The 19330-nt window shown below is 42.0% G+C and overlaps 1 protein-coding gene across 1 annotated transcript in view; it reads left to right on the top strand.

Moving 5' to 3' along the window:
- Positions 1–19330, top strand: part of flt4 (fms related receptor tyrosine kinase 4) — a 228676-nt gene that overhangs the window by 76666 nt on the left and 132680 nt on the right. Inside the window, exons 2-3 of the mRNA XM_061927512.2 lie at positions 13089–13185; positions 18593–18867. Of these exons, the coding sequence (XP_061783496.2) occupies positions 13089–13185; positions 18593–18867 (372 nt within the window). The remainder of the gene's footprint in view (positions 1–13088; positions 13186–18592; positions 18868–19330) is intronic.

The following is a 19330-nucleotide window of genomic DNA, read 5'->3' as shown; positions in this document are numbered from 1 at the left end:
AATCAAATGGATATGGCTCAGGCCTAGTTTCTTGTCATTAAAGACTGAGTTGTTATGTGTTGCCTCCTTTTAACTCGACATGGCAAGTCTTTCTATGCTTTATTTGGAGCACCAATTCATTGCCTAGTCTTTTCCCGATTAATCAAATATTCTCAGTTATTCCCGTCTTCACTTCTGGCTGTTTTTGTCTTTATCTTGGTACCCGTTCCTCCATCATTATCTCTTCATCAGCGGCAAAAGCAAAACTGAATTTATGCAAATTTCCCTGAATGTACTTCTGTGTATTATGCGAAATAGTGCTTTCCACCATTCCGCTCGGTGCCCTACATGCTTTTTACACCGTGTAATTTAGGATTACTCCGGAGAAGTCTGTAAAGCTTGAGGGTTTCAGAGTCAAGTGTGGACATTTTGAGGAAAAAGATTAGCCAAGCCTTATGATGCATTAAAGCATAAAGGCCTCAAACAAAGTGGGTTGTTTTTTATTCAAAATGTTCTCCCCTGGCACCTTCACCAAAATTATGTGATTATGTTCTCCCGTTTAGTGTTGTAATATTGCTTCCCTAACGGTACTCTGGAGATGAATCACATTGCTACAGAGTATGCTCTGCGTAGAAAAGCAGCATGGCTCACAAGGTTCTAATGAGAAGAAATGAACAACACTTAATGGTGGGAGGCCTATCCAGATTATCTTTTCAGACGAAGTCAGAACATTACCAAGAAAAATTAGAGTCTTGCTGTGTGTGAAAAGAGAACGTGTGTGTCAGTCGGACTTTGTGCACCCTGTGTATGCTTTTAAGAGGACGCAGAGCTGTTTTGTTGTGGAAGGTTGCTGATGGGACTCAAGTCGGGGGCTCGTTCACATCATCGCTCAGACAATGTGTCGGCAAAATGTCGCTTGTCCTCAGGAGCAGAGTTTGGGATCTGTGTACGAGCAACAGGAATTCCCTGCTGGGACTCAAGCTGGGAATGATTCATGGCCATGCACCACTTCCCACTTCAAGACTTTTCACGTGTTTGTTTTCTAAGGTGGTTCGTTTATGCCAGGGGGTCGGTTGAAAGAGCCATATTGGAGCAAAAATAAGTGTTAGGCAACACATGACGTAAGTGTCTGTATTAGCTATAATAGCCTACTATCAAAATGACTATGTGTCGCAGGCTGAAGCAAATCTTCATTGACAGAAATGTTCATCCATCCATCCATCTTCTTCCGCTTATCCGAGGTCGGGTCGCGGGGGCAGCAGCCTAAGCAGGGAAGCCCAGACTTCCCTCTCCCCAGCCACTTCGTCCAGCTCCTCCCGGGGGATCCCGAGGCGTTCCCAGGCCAGCCGGGAGACATAGTCTTCCCAACGTGTCCTGGGTCTTCCCCGTGGCCTCCTACCGGTCGGACGTGCCCTAAACACCTCCCGAGGGAGGCGATCGGGAGGCATCCTGACCAGATGCCCGAACCACCTCATCTGGCTCCTCTCGATGTGGAGGAGCAGCGGCTTTACTTTGAGCTCCCCCCGAATGACAGAGCTTCTCACCCTATCTCTAAGGGAGAGCCCCGCCACCCGGCGGAGGAAACTCATTTCGGCCGCTTGTACCCGTGATCTTGTCCTTTCGGTCATGACCCAAAGCTCATGACCATAGGTGAGGATGGGAACGTAGATCAACCGGTAAATTGAGAGCTTTGCCTTCCGGCTCAGCTCCTTCTTCACCACAACGGATCGATACAGCGTCCGCATTACTGAAGACGCCGCACCGAACCGCCTGTTGATCTCACGATCCACTCTTCCCTCACTCGTGAACAAGACTCCGAGGTACTTGAACTCCTCCACTTGGGGCAGGGTCTCCTCCCCAACCCGGAGATGGCACTCCACCCTTTTCCGGGCAAGAACCATGGACTCGGACTTGGAGGTGCTGATTCTCATCCCAGTCGCTTCACACTCGGCTGCGAACAGATCCAGCGAGAGCTGAAGATCCTGGCCAGATTAAGCCATCAGGACCACATCATCTGCAAAAAGCAGAGACCTAATCCTGCAGCCACCAAACCGGATCCCCTCAACGCCTTGACTGCGCCTAGAAATTCTGTCCATAAAAGTTATGAACAGAATCGGTGACAAAGGGCAGCCTTGGCGGAGTCCAACCCTCACTGGAAACGTGTCCGACTTACTGCCGGCAATGCGGACCAAGCTCTGACACTGATCATACAGGGAGCGGACCGCCAAAATCAGACAGTCCGATACCCCATACTCTCTGAGCACTCCCCACAGGACTTCCCGAGGGACACGGTCGAATGCCTTCTCCAAGTCCACAAAGCACATGTTGACTGGTTGGGCAAACTCCCATGCACCCTCAAGGACCCTGCCGAGAGTATAGAGCTGGTCCACAGTTCCACGACCAGGACGAAAACCACACTGTTCCTCCTGAATCCGAGGTTCGACTATCCGGCGTAGCCTCCTCTCCAGTACACCTGAATAGACCTTCCCGGGAAGGCTGGGGAGTGTGATCCCACGATAGTTAGAACACACCTTCCGGTTCCCCTTCTTAAAGAGAGGAACCACCACCCCGGTCTGCCAATCCAGAGGTACCGCCCCCGATGTCCACGCGATGCTGCAGAGTCTTGTCAACCAAGACAGCCCCACAGCATCCAGAGCCTTAAGGAACTCCGGGCGGATCTCATCCACCCCCGGGGCCCTGCCACCGAGGAGCTTTTTAACTACCTCAGCAACCTGGAGCAGCAACAGAAATGTTGAAATGTAATATTTATTCTGCACATTTTTACAACGTGAGAAACCATTAGTAAATCAGAGGCTACTAAGAAGGTGAGATAACTCCTGGAAATTACTGGCTTTTAATGGCCAAAGGTAAAGATGTGTGTGTCCAAGTTAAAGGAAACGACAGGCTGTCTTCTTTTAATAGATTTATTACAGTCTTTGGCAAGCTAGGTAATGTTTGCTGTGGTCTGGAACAACATGGCACACAAACAACTATCGGAAATGCAGCCAATGTCATGAGACATGCAAAACTAAATGATATACAAAGAGGATAAAAGTAAAGGATATGAAATGAGCTCAAATATACCTACAAATGAGGCATAATAATGCAATATATACATACAGCTAGCCTAAATAGCATGTTAGCATTGATTAGCTTGCAGTCATGCACTGACCAAATATGCCTGATGAGCACTCCAACAAGTCAATAACATCAACAAAGCGCACCTTCGTGCATTCATGCACAGCATAAAACGTTTGGCGGACAAAATGAGACAAAGACGGAGTGGAAGATTTTACATGTAAACAAACTGTTGCGTCACAGTCCACACTATGGTGAGTTCAAGAACCGCCGAAATTAGTAGGACAAAACGATATTCACCAAATACTCTCATCAGTCAAGCGTACACACAAACATATTAAAAAGTGGGCTTTCTAACAATTGGGACGGTTTGTGTCATGTTTGTCCTCAAACAAAAAACATACTAAAACAAAAAATATATATATTTTTCCATTTTCAATCCTTTTTTAAAAATGCTCCAAGGAGCCGCGAGTTGCTGACCCCCGGTTTATGGTCACTTGTAGCCATGGCAGTTGCTAGGAATTCTGGGTCCCCTTAAGAATATCGACGTGGGCCCTCCTACCCCATTCATTGTGGGTCATAGTGGGCTCTTAGATTTGTCAAAACCTTTTCCCCCCCATGTGGCATGGAAGGTAACGATTGAGTACTTAAAAACTGAACTACAAGTAGCAACGAATGAAACACAGGTCCGCTTTTGGTTGAAATGTTTGTACAAACCCCGTTTCCATATGAGTTGGGAAATTGTGTTAGATGTAAATATAAACGGAATACAATGATTTGCAAATCCCTTTCAACCCATATTCAATTGAATGCACTACAAAGACAAGATATTTGATGTTCAAACTCATAAACTTTATTTTTTTTTGCAAATAATAATTAACTTAAAATTTCATGGCTGCAACACGTGCCAAAGTAGTTGGGAAAGGGCATGTTCACCACTGTGTTACATGGCCTTTCCTTTTAACAACACTCAGTAAACGTTTGGGAACTGAGAAGACACATTTTTTTTAAATCTCAGCTGGAATTCTTTCCCATTCTTGCTTGATGTACAGCTTAAGTTGTTCAACAGTCCGGGGGTCTCCGTTGTGGTATTTTAGGCTTCATAATGCGCCACACATTTTCAATGGGAGACAGGTCTGGACTACAGGCAGGCCAGTCTCGTACCCGCACTCTTTTACTATGAAGCCAAGTTGATACAAAACGTGGCTTGGCATTGTCTTGCTGAAATAAGCAGGGGCGTCCATGGTAACGTTGCTTGGATGGCGACATATGTTGCTCCATACCTGTATGTACCTTTCAGCATTAATGGCGCCTTCACAGATGTGTAAGATACCCATGTCTTGGGCACTAATACACCCCCATACCATCACACATGCTGGCTTTTCAACTTTGCGACTATAACAATCGGGATGGTTATTTTCCTTTTTGGTCCGGAGGACACGACGTCCACAGTTTCCAAAAACAATTTGAAATGTGGACTCGTCAGACCACAGAACACTTTTCCACTTTGTATCGGTCCATCTTATATGAGCTCAGGCCCAGCGAAGTTAACGGCGTTTCTGGGTGTTGTTGATAAAACGGTTTTCGCCTTGCATAGGAGAGTTTTAACTTGCACTTACAGATGTAGCGACCAACTGTAGTTACTGACAGTGGGTTTCTGAAGTGTTCCTGAGCCCATGTGGTGATATCCTTTACACACTGATGTCGCTTGTTGATGCAGTACAGTCTGAGGGATCGAAGGTCACGGGCTTAGCTGCTTACGTGCAGTGATTTCTCCAGATTCTCTGAACCCTCTGATGATATTACGGACCGTAGATGATGAAATCCCTACATTCCTTGCAATAGCTGGTTGAGAAAGGTTTTTCTTAAACTGTTCAACAATTTGCTCACGCATTTGTTGACAAAGTGGTGACCCTCACCCCATCCTTAATTGTGAATGACTTAGCATTTCATGGAATCTACTTTTATACCCAATCATGGCACCCACCTGTTCCCAATTTGCCTGTTCACCTGTGGGATGTTCCAAATAAGTGTTTGATGAGCATTCCTCAACTTTATCAGTATTTATTGCCACCTTTCCCAACTTATTTGTCACGTCTTGTTGGCATCAAATTCTAAAGTTAATGATTATTTGCAACAAAAAAAAAAGTTTATGAGTTTGAACATCAAATATGTTGTCTTTGTAGCATATTCAACTGCATATGGGTTGAAAATGCCAACATCAAGAATAGACATTTGAAAGGCAATTTAAAATAAATGAATAATAGTGAACAACAGGCTGAATAAGTGTACGTTATATGAGGCATAAATAACCAACTGGTATGTTAACGTAACATATTATGGTAAGAGTCATTCAAATAACTATAACATATAGAACATGCTATACGTTTACCAAACAATCTGTCACTCCTAATCGCTAAATCCCATGAAATCTTATACGTCTAGTCTCTTACGTGAATAAGCTAAATAATATTAAATAAATAAATATTATTTTATATTTTACGGTAATGTGTTCATAATTTCACACATAAGTCGCTCCTGAGTATAAGTCGCACCCCCGGCCAAAATATGAAAAAAACTGCGACTTATAGTCTGAAAAGTACGGTACCGTATTTTTCGGACTATAAGGCGCACTTAAAGGGGAACATTATCACAATTTCAGAAGGGTTAAAACCATTAAAAATCAGTTCCCAGTGGCTTATTTTAACTATGAAAAAAACTGCGACTTATAGTCCGAAAAATACGGTAATATGCGCCAAGGCGCATGTGAGTCAATACACACACAGAGCACTTACAAGTGGAAACAGTGTGAAGGCAGAAGAGAGAGAATGGACATATTTTGGCCTAAAAACTAACAATAAAGGTGAAGCTATAAATAAACACTGCAATCGATGTTTTGAAACAGTGGTACCCAACCACCAGTCCGGGGACCGGTACCGGTCCGTGGGTCTGATGGACCCGTTGCATTTTGTGGCTTTTAGTGCCTCACAATCAAACACTTTTATGTTAAAACACTGAACAGATGTTTATTGGAATAAGGTAAACATCTGTTCAGTAATTTAACATAAAAGTGTTTGATTGTGAGGCATTAAAAGCCACAAAATGCAACGGGTCCATCAGACCCACAAACGCTGGCTGAGTAACAACAATATGAACATTACACAAGGGTTAATTGGAGGAGAGGTGTTTGAATTTTGGGACGGGATTAACATTCAAACTTTAGATGCCATCATGTCACTGCTGTTGGAACAAAACATTTGTTAAACAAGGCGTTAACTACCAAAATAGACTTCTGCCTTGCTTCTGCTTGTTTGCTGCTCTTAATTGTGCAGGATGATTGATGGTAATGTGTCGTATCATTGATGCAGTACTATTGTGAAATGCCAGCTGTTTGACGGGGCAAACATTTCACTAACGTGTCTGCTTTTTTTGTTCACTTATAAATGATCACAAATCCCCTCTCATCTTCTCTCAGCTCTTTGCTGTCTTTCCACTTTGTCGTTGTTTTTCTGAGCCATCTTTCTCTATCCGCACTTTAATCTCGCTTCCATTCCCCCACACACACTGCAAAAAGTCAGTGTTCAAAAATAAGAAAAAAAAATACAAAAATGAGGGGTATTTTATTTGAACTAAGCAAAATTATCTGCCAATAAAACAAAAAACATTGGCTTGTCAAGACTTTCCAAAACAAGTAAAATTAGCTAACTTCAATGAACCCAAAAATACCTTAAAATAAGAAAAAAGTGCACTTTTCTTAGTAGAAAAAAAAAAGAGACCTTTTTGCTCAATATGTTGAAAAATATTCTTAAAATAAGTAAATGCTAGTGCCATTATCTTGACATAATGATATGCACTCAGCATTACATTTCTTGAAACCAGCAAACTTATACTAAAAACCTCACCTGCCATCTTGGAAAGAAAAAAAATGTAAAAAGAAAATGTTTTAATTAAATTGTTATATGTATCCAGTGATTATACTATAAAGTTATTTTCCATTTATCTTCACCCATTTAAAATTGCTAAATTTTCACATTTGCCGTTCAAATACTGAGAAGAGACGGTGCGGTGAACAGCAGCAAGTTGAGGCACGTCACTCAGTGCCTCAACATGGATTGCAGACTCGGCTAACTGCTGGCCTGCTGTGCAGTGAGACTGTATTGCTATATGAATTATATTATACATTTCCATAGTTTAGTTAGCTGAGGTATATAATGTACAGTGTATTTTGTCAACAACTGTATGTGTGTAACGTATTTCTTGTGCTGAGCGATCATAAAACGGCTGCAAAAGACGCACTGGCTGAGGCTCGCCTCCTGCACCCCCGCCGTAGAATGCACGGCAACCCCTGACGGGAGTGTTATATCAACTAAAGCCCACACTTAAACTTTCCACGTGCAAGATTGAATCTATTTAAAAAAGTTATTTCATAAGAAGCCAAAAAGTGCAAAAACAATAATGTTCGTGTTGGAGGAGTTGTGAATGACTGCAGGGCCACAACATTAGGTACACCTGCAGACTGCAGGTGTACCTAATTCACAACTCCTCCAACACAAACATTATTGTTTTTGCACTTTTTGGCTTCTTATTAAATAACTTTTGTAACCTATTTTTATGGGCTTTCCTCTTTGTGATGTTAAGTTCCTGTTATGCGCTGTTATACAGTATTTGCCTTGAGCTCTTACTTTGAAGGCGCTAAGAGCGGAAGTGATGACACGTTGGAGTGGAGCGGAAGTTTTTGAAAGAAGGTAAATAAAGTGGTCCTCGTGTAAACTGGAGCCTCCGTGTTTGTTATTTTGTAGTTTCATACAGTATAGGCGACATTTATAAACCCTCGGTTACACTTTTTTATATAGATTCAATCTTGCACGTGGAAAGTTTAAGTGAGGGCTTCAGTTGATATAACACTCTCGTCAGGGGGTTCATTAATCCAGCACAACAGCGGCTCATGGACTTATTTTATAAGTAAAGGTAAGACCATAATAACGTTTTTTTTTAATTAAATGTGCTTTTTTGTGTGCTACAGTTTGTATGTGTAAAGTTAAAGTGAAGTTAAAGTACCAATGATTGTCACACACACACGAGGTGTAATGAAATTTGTCCTCTGCATTTGACCCATCCCTTGATCACCCCCTGGGAGGTGAGGGGAGCAGTGGGCAGCCGCGCCCGGGAATAATTTTTGGTGATTTAATAACCCCCAATTCCAACCCTTGATGCTGAGTGCCAAGCAGGGAAGAATGCTGGTATGAGCTTTTAAACAAAACCCGTTAACTGCTGCCAATCAAATGGTGAATAAGATACTCTTTAGGGTTCATATGTTTGTAAATCTGACTGTGATGAAGTCAGTGCCTCACCAGCCATCAACCTCACCGCACGTCACTGCTAAAAACGAATTTATTGTTCTTAATGGAAAGGCAACAAGGGAACCGCTTGTTACTTTCGGGGTCTCCTAGCCGCTCAGGCAAATCATATAGTCTAAAAATGCATTTTTCCATCGATAACATGACATCATCACGCCAAGTGCGTGCTCTTTCAGTCATTAGTGTGCATATATGGCCTAGTACACCTACTCAGTGGCCTAGTGGTTAGAGTGTCCGCCCTGAGATCGGTAGGTTGTGAGTTCAAACCCCGGCCGAGTCATACCAAAGACTATAAAAATGGGACCCATTGCCTCCCTGCTTGGCACTCAGTATCACGGGTTGGAATTGGGGGTTAAATCACCAAAATGATTCCCGGGCGCGGCCACTGCTGCTGCCCACTGCTCCCCTCACCTCCCAGGGGGTGATCAAGGGTGATGAGTCAAATGCAGAGAATAATTTCGCCACACCTAGTGTGTGTGTGACAATCATTGGTACTTTAACTTTTAACTTTAATATATACAGCCGGGCCCCCGGCCAAAAATTTTTTAATCGTAATTTTGGAGAATTTGTCTGAATGTGCATGAACTATTTCTGTTCAAAATTGTTAGAAATGTCACATGTAACCACAGAACACTATACGGTATAGTGTTCTGTGGTTACTTTTTGGTTGGCCAAGCGGACGTGACGACAGGCTGTCCTCACTCAGGTCCTCACGGACCTGGAGGAGGTGTGCCTTAAGTCCAGCTGGAAATCGGGAGAAATCCGGGAGAATGGTTGTCCCGGGAGATTTTTGGGAGAGTCCCTGAAATTCGGAAGTCTCCCGGAAAATACGGGAGGGTTGGCAAGTATGATCGGTGTATCGTTGCAGCCGTAACTGTAGCAATTGGTGTAATGCGTGTAAACTAATTTGTACTTCAAAGAGGTTTTGGTTGAACGTGCCTAATGGTTTTAACCCGTTTTGTTTGTCAGTCCCCTAAAGGTGCCTACCTCATTGTTTTTGTTAAGTCAATCCGACACCATGTGGTGTATTTGTCGGGACGATAATAACGGAGGTAAAACAGTCTAGGTACATGTAGCTATATGTTTATGCCTTTGCTTTCAGCAGTCAAAAGAAAAAATTGCTGCAATCTGCTCAACGATTCAAATAATGTTACGTTAAGTGTAACCACAGCAAAATAAATCATTTTACAAGGGAAGACACGGCTAGATAAAATTCCAATAAAGTCCTTTGAATACTTTCTTTTTGTGTTGCATGTTGAATTACTTGAATGAGCTTGCATTGAATGGCCATTCCAGTTTTGATTGGAAGCTGTCAATAATACAAAGTATATTAAACAGTCGTGGTCAAAAGTTTACATACACTTGTAAAGAACATAATGTCATGGCTGTCTTGAGTTTCCAATCATTTCTACAACTCTTATTTTTTTGTGATAGAGTGATTGGAGCACATACTTGTTGGTCACAAAAAATATTCATTGAAGTTTAGTTCTTTTATGAATTTATTATGTCACAAATCCTGCTGGGTCAAAAGTATACATACAGCAATGTTAATATTTGGTTACATGTCCCTTGGCAAGTTTCACTGCAATTAGGCGCTTTTGGTAGCCATCCACAAGCTTCTGGTTGAATTTTTGCCCACTCCTCTTGACAAAATTTGCTGAAAGGATTTAGTAGAGAACATCAACGATAAAGTTCGCAACTTTTGGCCGCTGATAAAAAAGCCTTGCCTGTACCGGAAGTAGCAGACGAGTAGCGTGACGTCACAGGTTGTGGAGCTCCTCACATCCGCACATTGTTTACAATCATGGCCACCAGCAGCGAGAGCGATTCGGACCGAAAAAGCGACGATTTCAACATTAATTTGAGCGAGGATGAAAGATTTGTGGATGAGGAAAGTGAGAGTGAAGGATGAGAGGGCAGTGGGAGCGATTCAGATAGGGAAGATGCTGTGAGAGGCGGGTGGGACCTGATATTCAGCTGGGAATGACTAAAACAGTAAATAAACACAAGACATATACAGTATATACTCTATTAGCCACAACACAACCAGGCTTATATTTAATATGCCACAAATTAATCCCGCATAACAAACACCTCCCCCCTCCCGTCCATACAACCCGCCAATACAACTCAAACACCTGCACAACACACTCAATCCCACAGCCCAAAGTACCGTTCACCTCCCCAAAGTTCATACAAGAACATATATTTCCCCAAAGTCCCCAAAGTTACGTACGTGACATGCACATAGCGGCACGCACGTACGGGCAAGCGATCAAATGTTTGGAAGCCACAGCTGCATGCGTACTCACGGTACCGCGTCTGCGCATCCAACTCAAAGTCCTCCTGGTAAGAGTCTCTGTTGTCCCAGTTCTCCACAGGCCAATGGTAAAGCTTGACTGTCATCTTCCGAGAATGTAAACAATGAAACACCGGCTGTGCACAACAGTCAAGGGGTGCATTCTACGGCGGGGGTGCGTTATCCGGCACAACACCTGCCGCAATACACCGCTTCCCACCTACGGCTTTCTTCTTTGCTGTCTCCATTGTTCATTGAACAAATTGCAAAAGATTCACCAACACAGATGTCCAGAATACTGTGGAATTTTGCGATGAAAACAGACGACTTAATAGCTGGCCACCATGCTGTTCCAAAATGTCCTCTACAATCCGTGACGTCACGCGCAGGCGTCATCATACCGAGACATTTTCAGCAGGATATTCCGCGCGGAATTTAAAATTGCACTTTAGTAAGCTAACCCGGCCGTATTGGCATGTGTTGCAATGTTAAGATTCCATCATTGATATATTAACTATCAGACTGCGTGGTCGGTAGTAGTGGGTTTCAGTAGGCATTTAATCATCCTCATCCTTATTCATGAAAATGTCAGAAGTGCTCCAATACAATAATAAAGCAGATTTATCTTAAGAACAACATGCCTATGCTAATCTCATTAAGGTCTTGTTAACAACTTTGTCTGAATGTATTAAATTGGATTCAAAAACAAAAAATACTTTTTTCAGTGATCGGACATTGTTTGTCAAGGGTATATCTCCACAGAATGAAGTCAGGAATACTGTATGACCTCTTGAGTGACCCACGGTTTGTCTGTCTGGGTATTTCTTAGCACCAAAGCCCGGATATAATTATCCACCGCTTTCCTCATAGCTTGTAAATGAACTCGGGGGTTGGGCCAGTTTACCCATTTCTGAAGTGTGTCTGACATTTGACAGCATCCTAACACAAACATTAAAGGGGAACATTATCACAATTTCAGAAGGGTTAAAACCATTAAAAATCAGTTCCCAGTGGCTTATTATATTTTTCGAAGTTTTTTTCAAAATTTTACCCATCACGCAAAATCCCTAAAAAAAGCTTCAAAGTGCCTGATTTTAACCATCGTTATAAACACCCGTCCATTTTCCTGTGACGTCACATAGTGAAGCCAACACAAACAAACATGGCGGAAAGAACAGCAAGCTATAGCGACATTAGCTCGGATTCAGACTCGGATTTCAGTGGCTTAAGCGATTCAACAGATTACGAATGTATTGAAACGGATGGTTGTAGTGTGGAGGCAGGTAGCGAAAACGAAATTGAAGAAGAAACTGAAGCTATTGAGCCATATCGGTTTGAACCGTATGCAAGCGAAACTGACGAAAACGACACGACAGCCAGCGACACGGGAGAAAGCGAGGACCAATTCGGCGATCGCCTTCTAACCAACGATTGGTATGTGTTTGTTTGGCATTAAAAGAAACTAACAACTATGAACTAGGTTTACAGCATATGAAATACATTTGGCAACAACATGCACTTTGAGAGTGCAGACAGCCCAATTTTCATCAATTAATATATTCTGTAGACATACCCTCATCCTCGCTCTTTTCCTGAAAGCTGATCTGTCCAGTTTTGGAGTTGATGTCAGCAGGCCAGGGAAGCTAGGGTCGATATTCTTCTCTTGATCATCTTCGGTGGCATAAGGGACGGTGTGAGCCAAGACATCTAGGGGGTTTAGCTCGCTCGTCTGTGGGAACAAACTGCCGCCATTGCTTGCCGTGCTACCGAGGTCCTTTGTCCCTGAATTGCTCACACACTCCGGCAGATAAATGGGGGTCTGTCGGCAGATTTCTTTGACTTTATCGTTGGAAATGCATCTGCTTTGAGTGTCGCAGGATATCCACACATTCTTGCCATCTCTGTCGTAGCATAGCTTTCGTCGGTAAAGTGTGCGGAACAAACGTCCAATTTCTTGCCACTTTCGCATCTTTGGGCCACTGGTGCAACTTGAATCCGTCCCTGTTCGTGTTGTTACACCCTCCGACAACACACCGACGAGGCATGATGTCTCCAAGGTACGGAAAACAGTCGAAAAAACGGAAAATAACAGAGCTGATTTGACTCGGTGTTTGAGAAAATGGCGGATTGCTTCCTGATGTGACGTCATGTTGTGACGTCATCGCTCCGAGAGCGAATAATAGAAAGGCGTTTAATTCGCCAAAATTCACCCATTTAGAGTTCGGAAATCGGTTAAAAAAATATATGGTCTTTTTTCTGCAACATCAAGGTATATATTGACGCTTACATAGGTCTGGTGATAATGTTCCCCTTTAAAGCCAGTCGATCCTGAATGTGACATGAATCTAACAGAGGTTTCTTGTTTTCTTCCGCAGGTCTCGTTATCGGCTTTTCTATGACTCCACCCATTCTTGACAACTCCAGAGATGACCTTGTAATTCCGGTGCACCAAACACTCACTATCACATGCAGGTACTCGACGTATGGGCTGTGCTTTGTGTGCTTGAATGCGTTTGTGCATGGCTGCCTTTTTTTCTTATATGAAAGTTAAACCCAGGATTTGGCTCCAGAACAGTGTCGAGAGCTACGATAAAGGATTCATTGCACGCAATCTTCACTGTTCAGCAATTCTCTTGGCTGCATTTTCCTCACATAGAATCCAGTCTTCTTGAATGTAACGTTGATTGTACAGTCCGTACTGTATATTGTATTACATCCTTCAATCACAGTCTTTCACTGCGCCGAGTCAAACCATATCATCAAATGTGAAAACGGGTCAAAGGACTCAAATTGTCCACAGAAATTAGTCTGCCTAGAATTAAATGGAAAAGAAAATGCTAAGAATCTGAACATATTGATATTGTTAAAATCAAGATACCTCTGCTCCCTAAAATACTGCAAACCGATTCAAAAAGCAGTAACAATTTTATCCTCCTAAAATATATTCTATGTGTTATACTGCCAAGGTGTCAATCATCCACAAGGTTTATTTCTGTGCCACGAAAACCGCCTTCTTTGGAATATGTTTTTGTTCTTGTACTTGTACTAGAATAGTAAGTCAATTATGTGTGCAGCCCTCCTCAGCATCGTCTGGCAAATCCGTCACTCTTACAAAGAAACACGTTCCAAAAAACTGCCCCATCACAACGACTGGAAAATAGCCCAAAGAAGACTTTTTGTATCTCACTTTACAGAGTTATTTGCAGTCATCATCATTTGGAACTGTCTGCAGATGTGGACATGTGTAGGTGGAGAGAGTACTCACACAGTGCCTCCAGGTTTTAAAAGTGCACATGTAACTCAATTTAGGCCACACAGCAAACAGGGATGTGTGAGTCGATGCACAGAGGAAATAATACAATTACACCCAACAGGCATCCACCCGTGTAAGCAAACATTTTTTGTAGCTTTAAAAAGGACTCCACACTGATTCAATTACCGTATTTTTCGGAGTATAAGTCGCACCGGAGTATAAGTCGCACCGGCTGAAAATGCATAATAAAGAAGGAAAAAAACATATATAAGTCGCACTGGAGTATAAGTCACATTTTTGGGGGAAATTTATTTGATAAAAGCCAAACACCAAGAATAGACATTTGAAAGGCAATTTAAAATAAATAAAGAATAGTGAACAACAGGCTGAATAAGTGTACGTTATATGACGCATAAATAACCAATTGAGAACGTGCCTGGTATGTTAACGTAACATATTATAGTAAGAGTCATTCAAATAACATATAGAACATGCTATATGTTTACCAAACAATCTGTCACTCCTAATCGCTAAATCCCATGAAATCTTATACGTCTAGTCTCTTACGTGAATGAGCTAAATAATATTATTTGATATTTTACAGGAATGTGTTAATAATTTCACACATAAGTCGCTCCGGAGTATAAGTCGCACCCCCGGCCAAACTATGAAAAAAACTGCGACTTATAGTCCGAAAAGTACGGTACCGTATTTTTCGGACTATAAGGCGCACTTAAAGGGGAACATTATCACAATTTCAGAAGGGTTAAAACCATTAAAAATCAGTTCCCAGTGGCTTATTTTATTTTTCGAAGTTTTTTTCCAAATTTTACCCATCACGCAATATCCCTAAAAAAAAGCTTCAAAGTGCCTGATTTTAACCATCGTTATATACACCCGTCCATTTTCCTGTGACGTCACATAGTGATGCCGATACAAACAAACATGGCGGATAGAACAGCAAGGAATAGCGACATTAGCTCGGATTCAGACTCGGATTTCAGCGGTTTAAGCGATTCAACAGATTACGCATGTATTGAAACGAAATTGAAGAAGAAACTGAAGCTATTGAGCCATATCGGTTTGAACCGTATGCAAGCGAAAATTACGAAAACGACACGACAGCCAGCGACACGGGAGAAAGCGAGGACGAATTCGGCGATCGCCTTCTAACCAACGATTGGTATGTGTTTGTTTGGCATTAAAGGAAACTAACAACTATGAACTAGGTTTACAGCATATTAAATACATTTGGCAACAACATGCACTTTGAGAGTGCAGACAGCCCAGTTTTCATCAATTAATATATTCTGTAGACATACCCTCATCCGCTCGCAGATTTCTTTGACTTTATCGTTGGAAATGCATCTGCTTTGAGTGTCGCAGGATATCCACACATTCTTGCCATCTCTGTCGTAGCATAGGTTTCGTCGGTAAAGTGTGCGGAACAAACGTCCAATTTCTTGCCACTTTCGCATCTTTGGGCCACTGGTGCAACTTGAATCCGTCCCTGTTCGTGTTGTTACACCCTCCGACAACACACCGACGAGGCATGATGTCTCCAAGGTACGGAAAACAGTCGAAAAAACAGAAAATAACAGAGCTGATTTGACTCTGTGTTTGAGAAAATGGCGGATTGCTTCCCGATGTGACGTCACGTTGTGACGTCATCGCTCCGAGAGCGAATAATAGAAAGGCGTTTAATTCGCCAAAATTCACCCATTTAGAGTTCGGAAATCGGTTAAAAAAATATATGGTCTTTTTTTCTGGAACATCAAGGTATATATTGACGCTTACATAGGTCTGGTGGTAATGTTCCCCTTTAAAATCCTTTCATTTTCTCAAAAATCGACAGTGCGCCTTGTAACCCGGTGCGCCTAATATACGGAATCATTCTGGTTGTGCTTACCGACCTCGAAGCAATTTTATTTGGTACATGGTGTAGTGATAAGTGTGACCAGTAGATGGCAGTCACACTTAAGAGATACGTGTGGACTGCAATGTGACGCCAGTAAACAACACAAACATCACATTACACACGACACTCAAAATCCTGGCAAAATGTTTTAGTACGACTTTGAAACCGCACCGCTTAGATAGATAGATAGATAGATAGATAGATAGATAGATAGATAGATAGATAGATAGATAGATAGATAGATAGATAGATAGATAGATAAATAGTACTTTATTAATTCCTTCAGGAGAGTTCCCTCAGGAAAATTGAGATCGAATCTAAAAAGTAAAAAGTAAATAATGGGGGTATAAATGGAAACAAAATAGAAAAATATTACAAAAGAATAAAAATAAAAAGCAACAATGAGAATAAAAATATAACAGTATAATAAGAATATAACAAGAGAAACTAGACAGTAGTGACCATGTTATGAAAAATGATTTCACTGTTATTGTTTTGCATCCCCTATCATCCTAGTACCCCTACTCCCAGAGAGGAGTTGTACAGTCTAATGGCGTGTGGGACAAAAGGATTTTTGAGTCTATTAGTCCTGCACTTGGGATGAAGCAGTCTAGCACTGAACATGCTCCTCTGGCTACTGACAACGGTATGCAGAGGGTGACTGGCATCATCCAGGATGCTCACTAGTTTTTCCACAGTCCTCTTCTCTGCCACCGTCACCAGTGAGTCCAGTTTTATTCCGATCGTAAGAACCGGCCCACCTGATCAGTTTCTCTAGTCTGGAGCTGTCCTTCTTAGATGTACTGCCCCCCCAGCACACTACGATGTAGTACAGAACACTGGCAACCACAGACTGGTAGTATATCCACAAGAGTTTTTTACAGACGTTGAAGGAGTGCAGCCTCCTCAGGAAGCTTGATGGATTGTCGGCCCGTTACGGTTACCGTAGTCGGAGATACAAGTATTACTATGGTGTGTGTATAAGGACCGCAAAATGGCACCCATTCGCGGACATATTATCTGGCGTTTTGTTTCACAATATTATGCAAAACCAACTTTTCTTACCTTCTGGTACCTGCTGATGTGTATTTGAGATCTGCGTAAGTCCTGAAAATTTGCGCACTTCCGCCACTGTAGTCCGTGTCGATAAGCTTCTTCTTTTTCGCTATCTTCTTGTTATTGGACATTCATCCTCTGCTGTTGCCATTTCTAATATAAAGTAGCGAAAAGTTCTAATTTATATCTCGCTCTGGAAGCGCTAAAAACTACCGGTATAGTCGGTTTATATAATTCACCCAAGGAACTTTAGTTATTTGAGAGTTCCGGTCAGACGGTTTTTGACAGGACACATTTAAGGCGTTGTTGCACTAGTGAGCCACGGACGAGAAGATGCTGCTCCGTTATTGATTTAAGTAAAGTCTGAATGTCACTAAAACAGTTAGCTCCATCTTTTGACACTTCTTCCACTCCCGTCCTTGCACGCTACACCGCTACAACAAAGATGACGGGGAGAAGACGCTGTCGAAGGTGAGCCACGTAAATAAGACCGCCCACAAAACGGCGCATCCTGAAGCGACTGTCAGAAAGCGGCTTGAAGATGATCTGTAAAACATAGTCTATGCAACATTTTGACCAAAGAACCACCATTTACATCAGGCCCGGGCAATTATTTTCACTCGGGGGCCACATTTTAGAGAAAAAAATGTGCCTGGGGGCCGGTATATCTATTTTTAGGAACACTAATACAAAACCTCAAAATAATGCCTGATTGAATGCTAAAAACGTTATGACAGACCACGTTAAAAAACGTAATGGAATTTAAAATGTTTCTATGAACGATAAAACACTGAATTCTGACAAAATATGAACGTCACACCACCTTCGAATCGACATATTTGACAATCAAGTGAAAATTGACAACAAAAATGCAGTGAAAATGCAACAAACAGTTTAATATGAACGCGAAGGGTACAAAAAAAAAACACCTCCAATCTGATATTTGCTGAATTTCCCCCAGGGATCAATAAAGTACTTTCTATTCTATTCTATTATATTATATTATATTCTATATATCACTAAGCTTTAGAACTTTGTTGTGAAAATCTCCTTCCGCATCTGTGGAAACGCTTCCCGCCCACACTGTTTGGTGCCTCGTCTGAGCTGCTGTGACGTAGATTACCATAGTAACTAATTAGATGACCATAGTAACTAATTAGATGACCATAGTAACTAATTAGATGACCATAGTAACTAATTAGATTACCATAGTAACTAATTAGATGACCATAGTAACTAATTGGATTACCATAGTAACTGGTATATCATCCATAAGCACAGATTCCAACCATTGAAATATTTGTATAGTTGAAGACTTAGGGTCATTAGAAGGCATGACTGCACATCATGGTGGCAGCTACAGTTTCCGTCTTAAAGATCTAAAAAAAATATTTGGGAATGTCCGGCGGGCCAGATTGAAAAGTTTAACGGGCTGCATGTGGCCCCCGGGCTTTAATTTGCCCAGGTCTGATTTACATGTTATGTAGACCACAAGGAAGTGTTTCCATTTCGACAAAAATCATAATATGACCCCTTTAATGCGCCTTATAATCCGGTGCGCCCTATGGTCCAGAAAATACGGTAAAACTATGCTTATTGCACATTCACATTGGAGTGAACATGGATATAACCTCTGTTTGGTCTCTTCTCAGGGGGCAACACACTCTAACTTGGGCCTGGCCTGACCAGACTCTAGTAGGACTGGAGCTAAGTGAGCGTCAGGCCCAGACGCCCTCAACAAGGTTCCCCGGGGAGAGGGCAGTCCTGGTCAGTGAGTGTCCGGGCCAGCGTGGGAGACCATATTGCAAGAGACTGATACTGAACCGGGCTAACGCCCAAGACACAGGCCGCTATCTCTGTTACTACCAGGATGTGAAGGCCATCATTGACGGCACCACAGCTGTTAGCATATACGTCTTTGTCAGAGGTGAGCCGCCATGCCGCACCCACAAACCAGCAGATGCACTTTTTAGATGAAAACAAAAATGTTGAACACAAGCCAATGATGTCCCTTTTTCACTGCACATTGTCCATGTTGCTGTCCTCAGCTGAGGATGCGTCAATATTAGGCACTAGTGATGTGCAATACCACTGATTTTCTTTACGATTCGATACCATGTAAAATTCAGGCGATATTGATCCGATACCGATACTTTGTGCAAATATACCTAACATATCTGCTAAAATTTGCAATAATAACAGCATATCTATCTAAAAAAAACAACAGTAAAAATGTAAGAAAAAAAGAGCAAACATTGGACTCTAATGATAAAAAGCTGAACACTTTAAACTAATAATTACAAATAATGTATTTACTTAGTCACCTATAGCACAAAGTTGTGTCTTTAAATATATATATATATATATATATATATATGTATGTGTGGGAA

Source organism: Nerophis lumbriciformis, linkage group LG35 (assembly GCF_033978685.3).
Source record: "Nerophis lumbriciformis linkage group LG35, RoL_Nlum_v2.1, whole genome shotgun sequence".
Classification (NCBI taxonomy): Eukaryota; Metazoa; Chordata; class Actinopteri; order Syngnathiformes; family Syngnathidae; genus Nerophis; species Nerophis lumbriciformis.
This window is presented reverse-complemented; position numbering and strand designations above follow the sequence as displayed.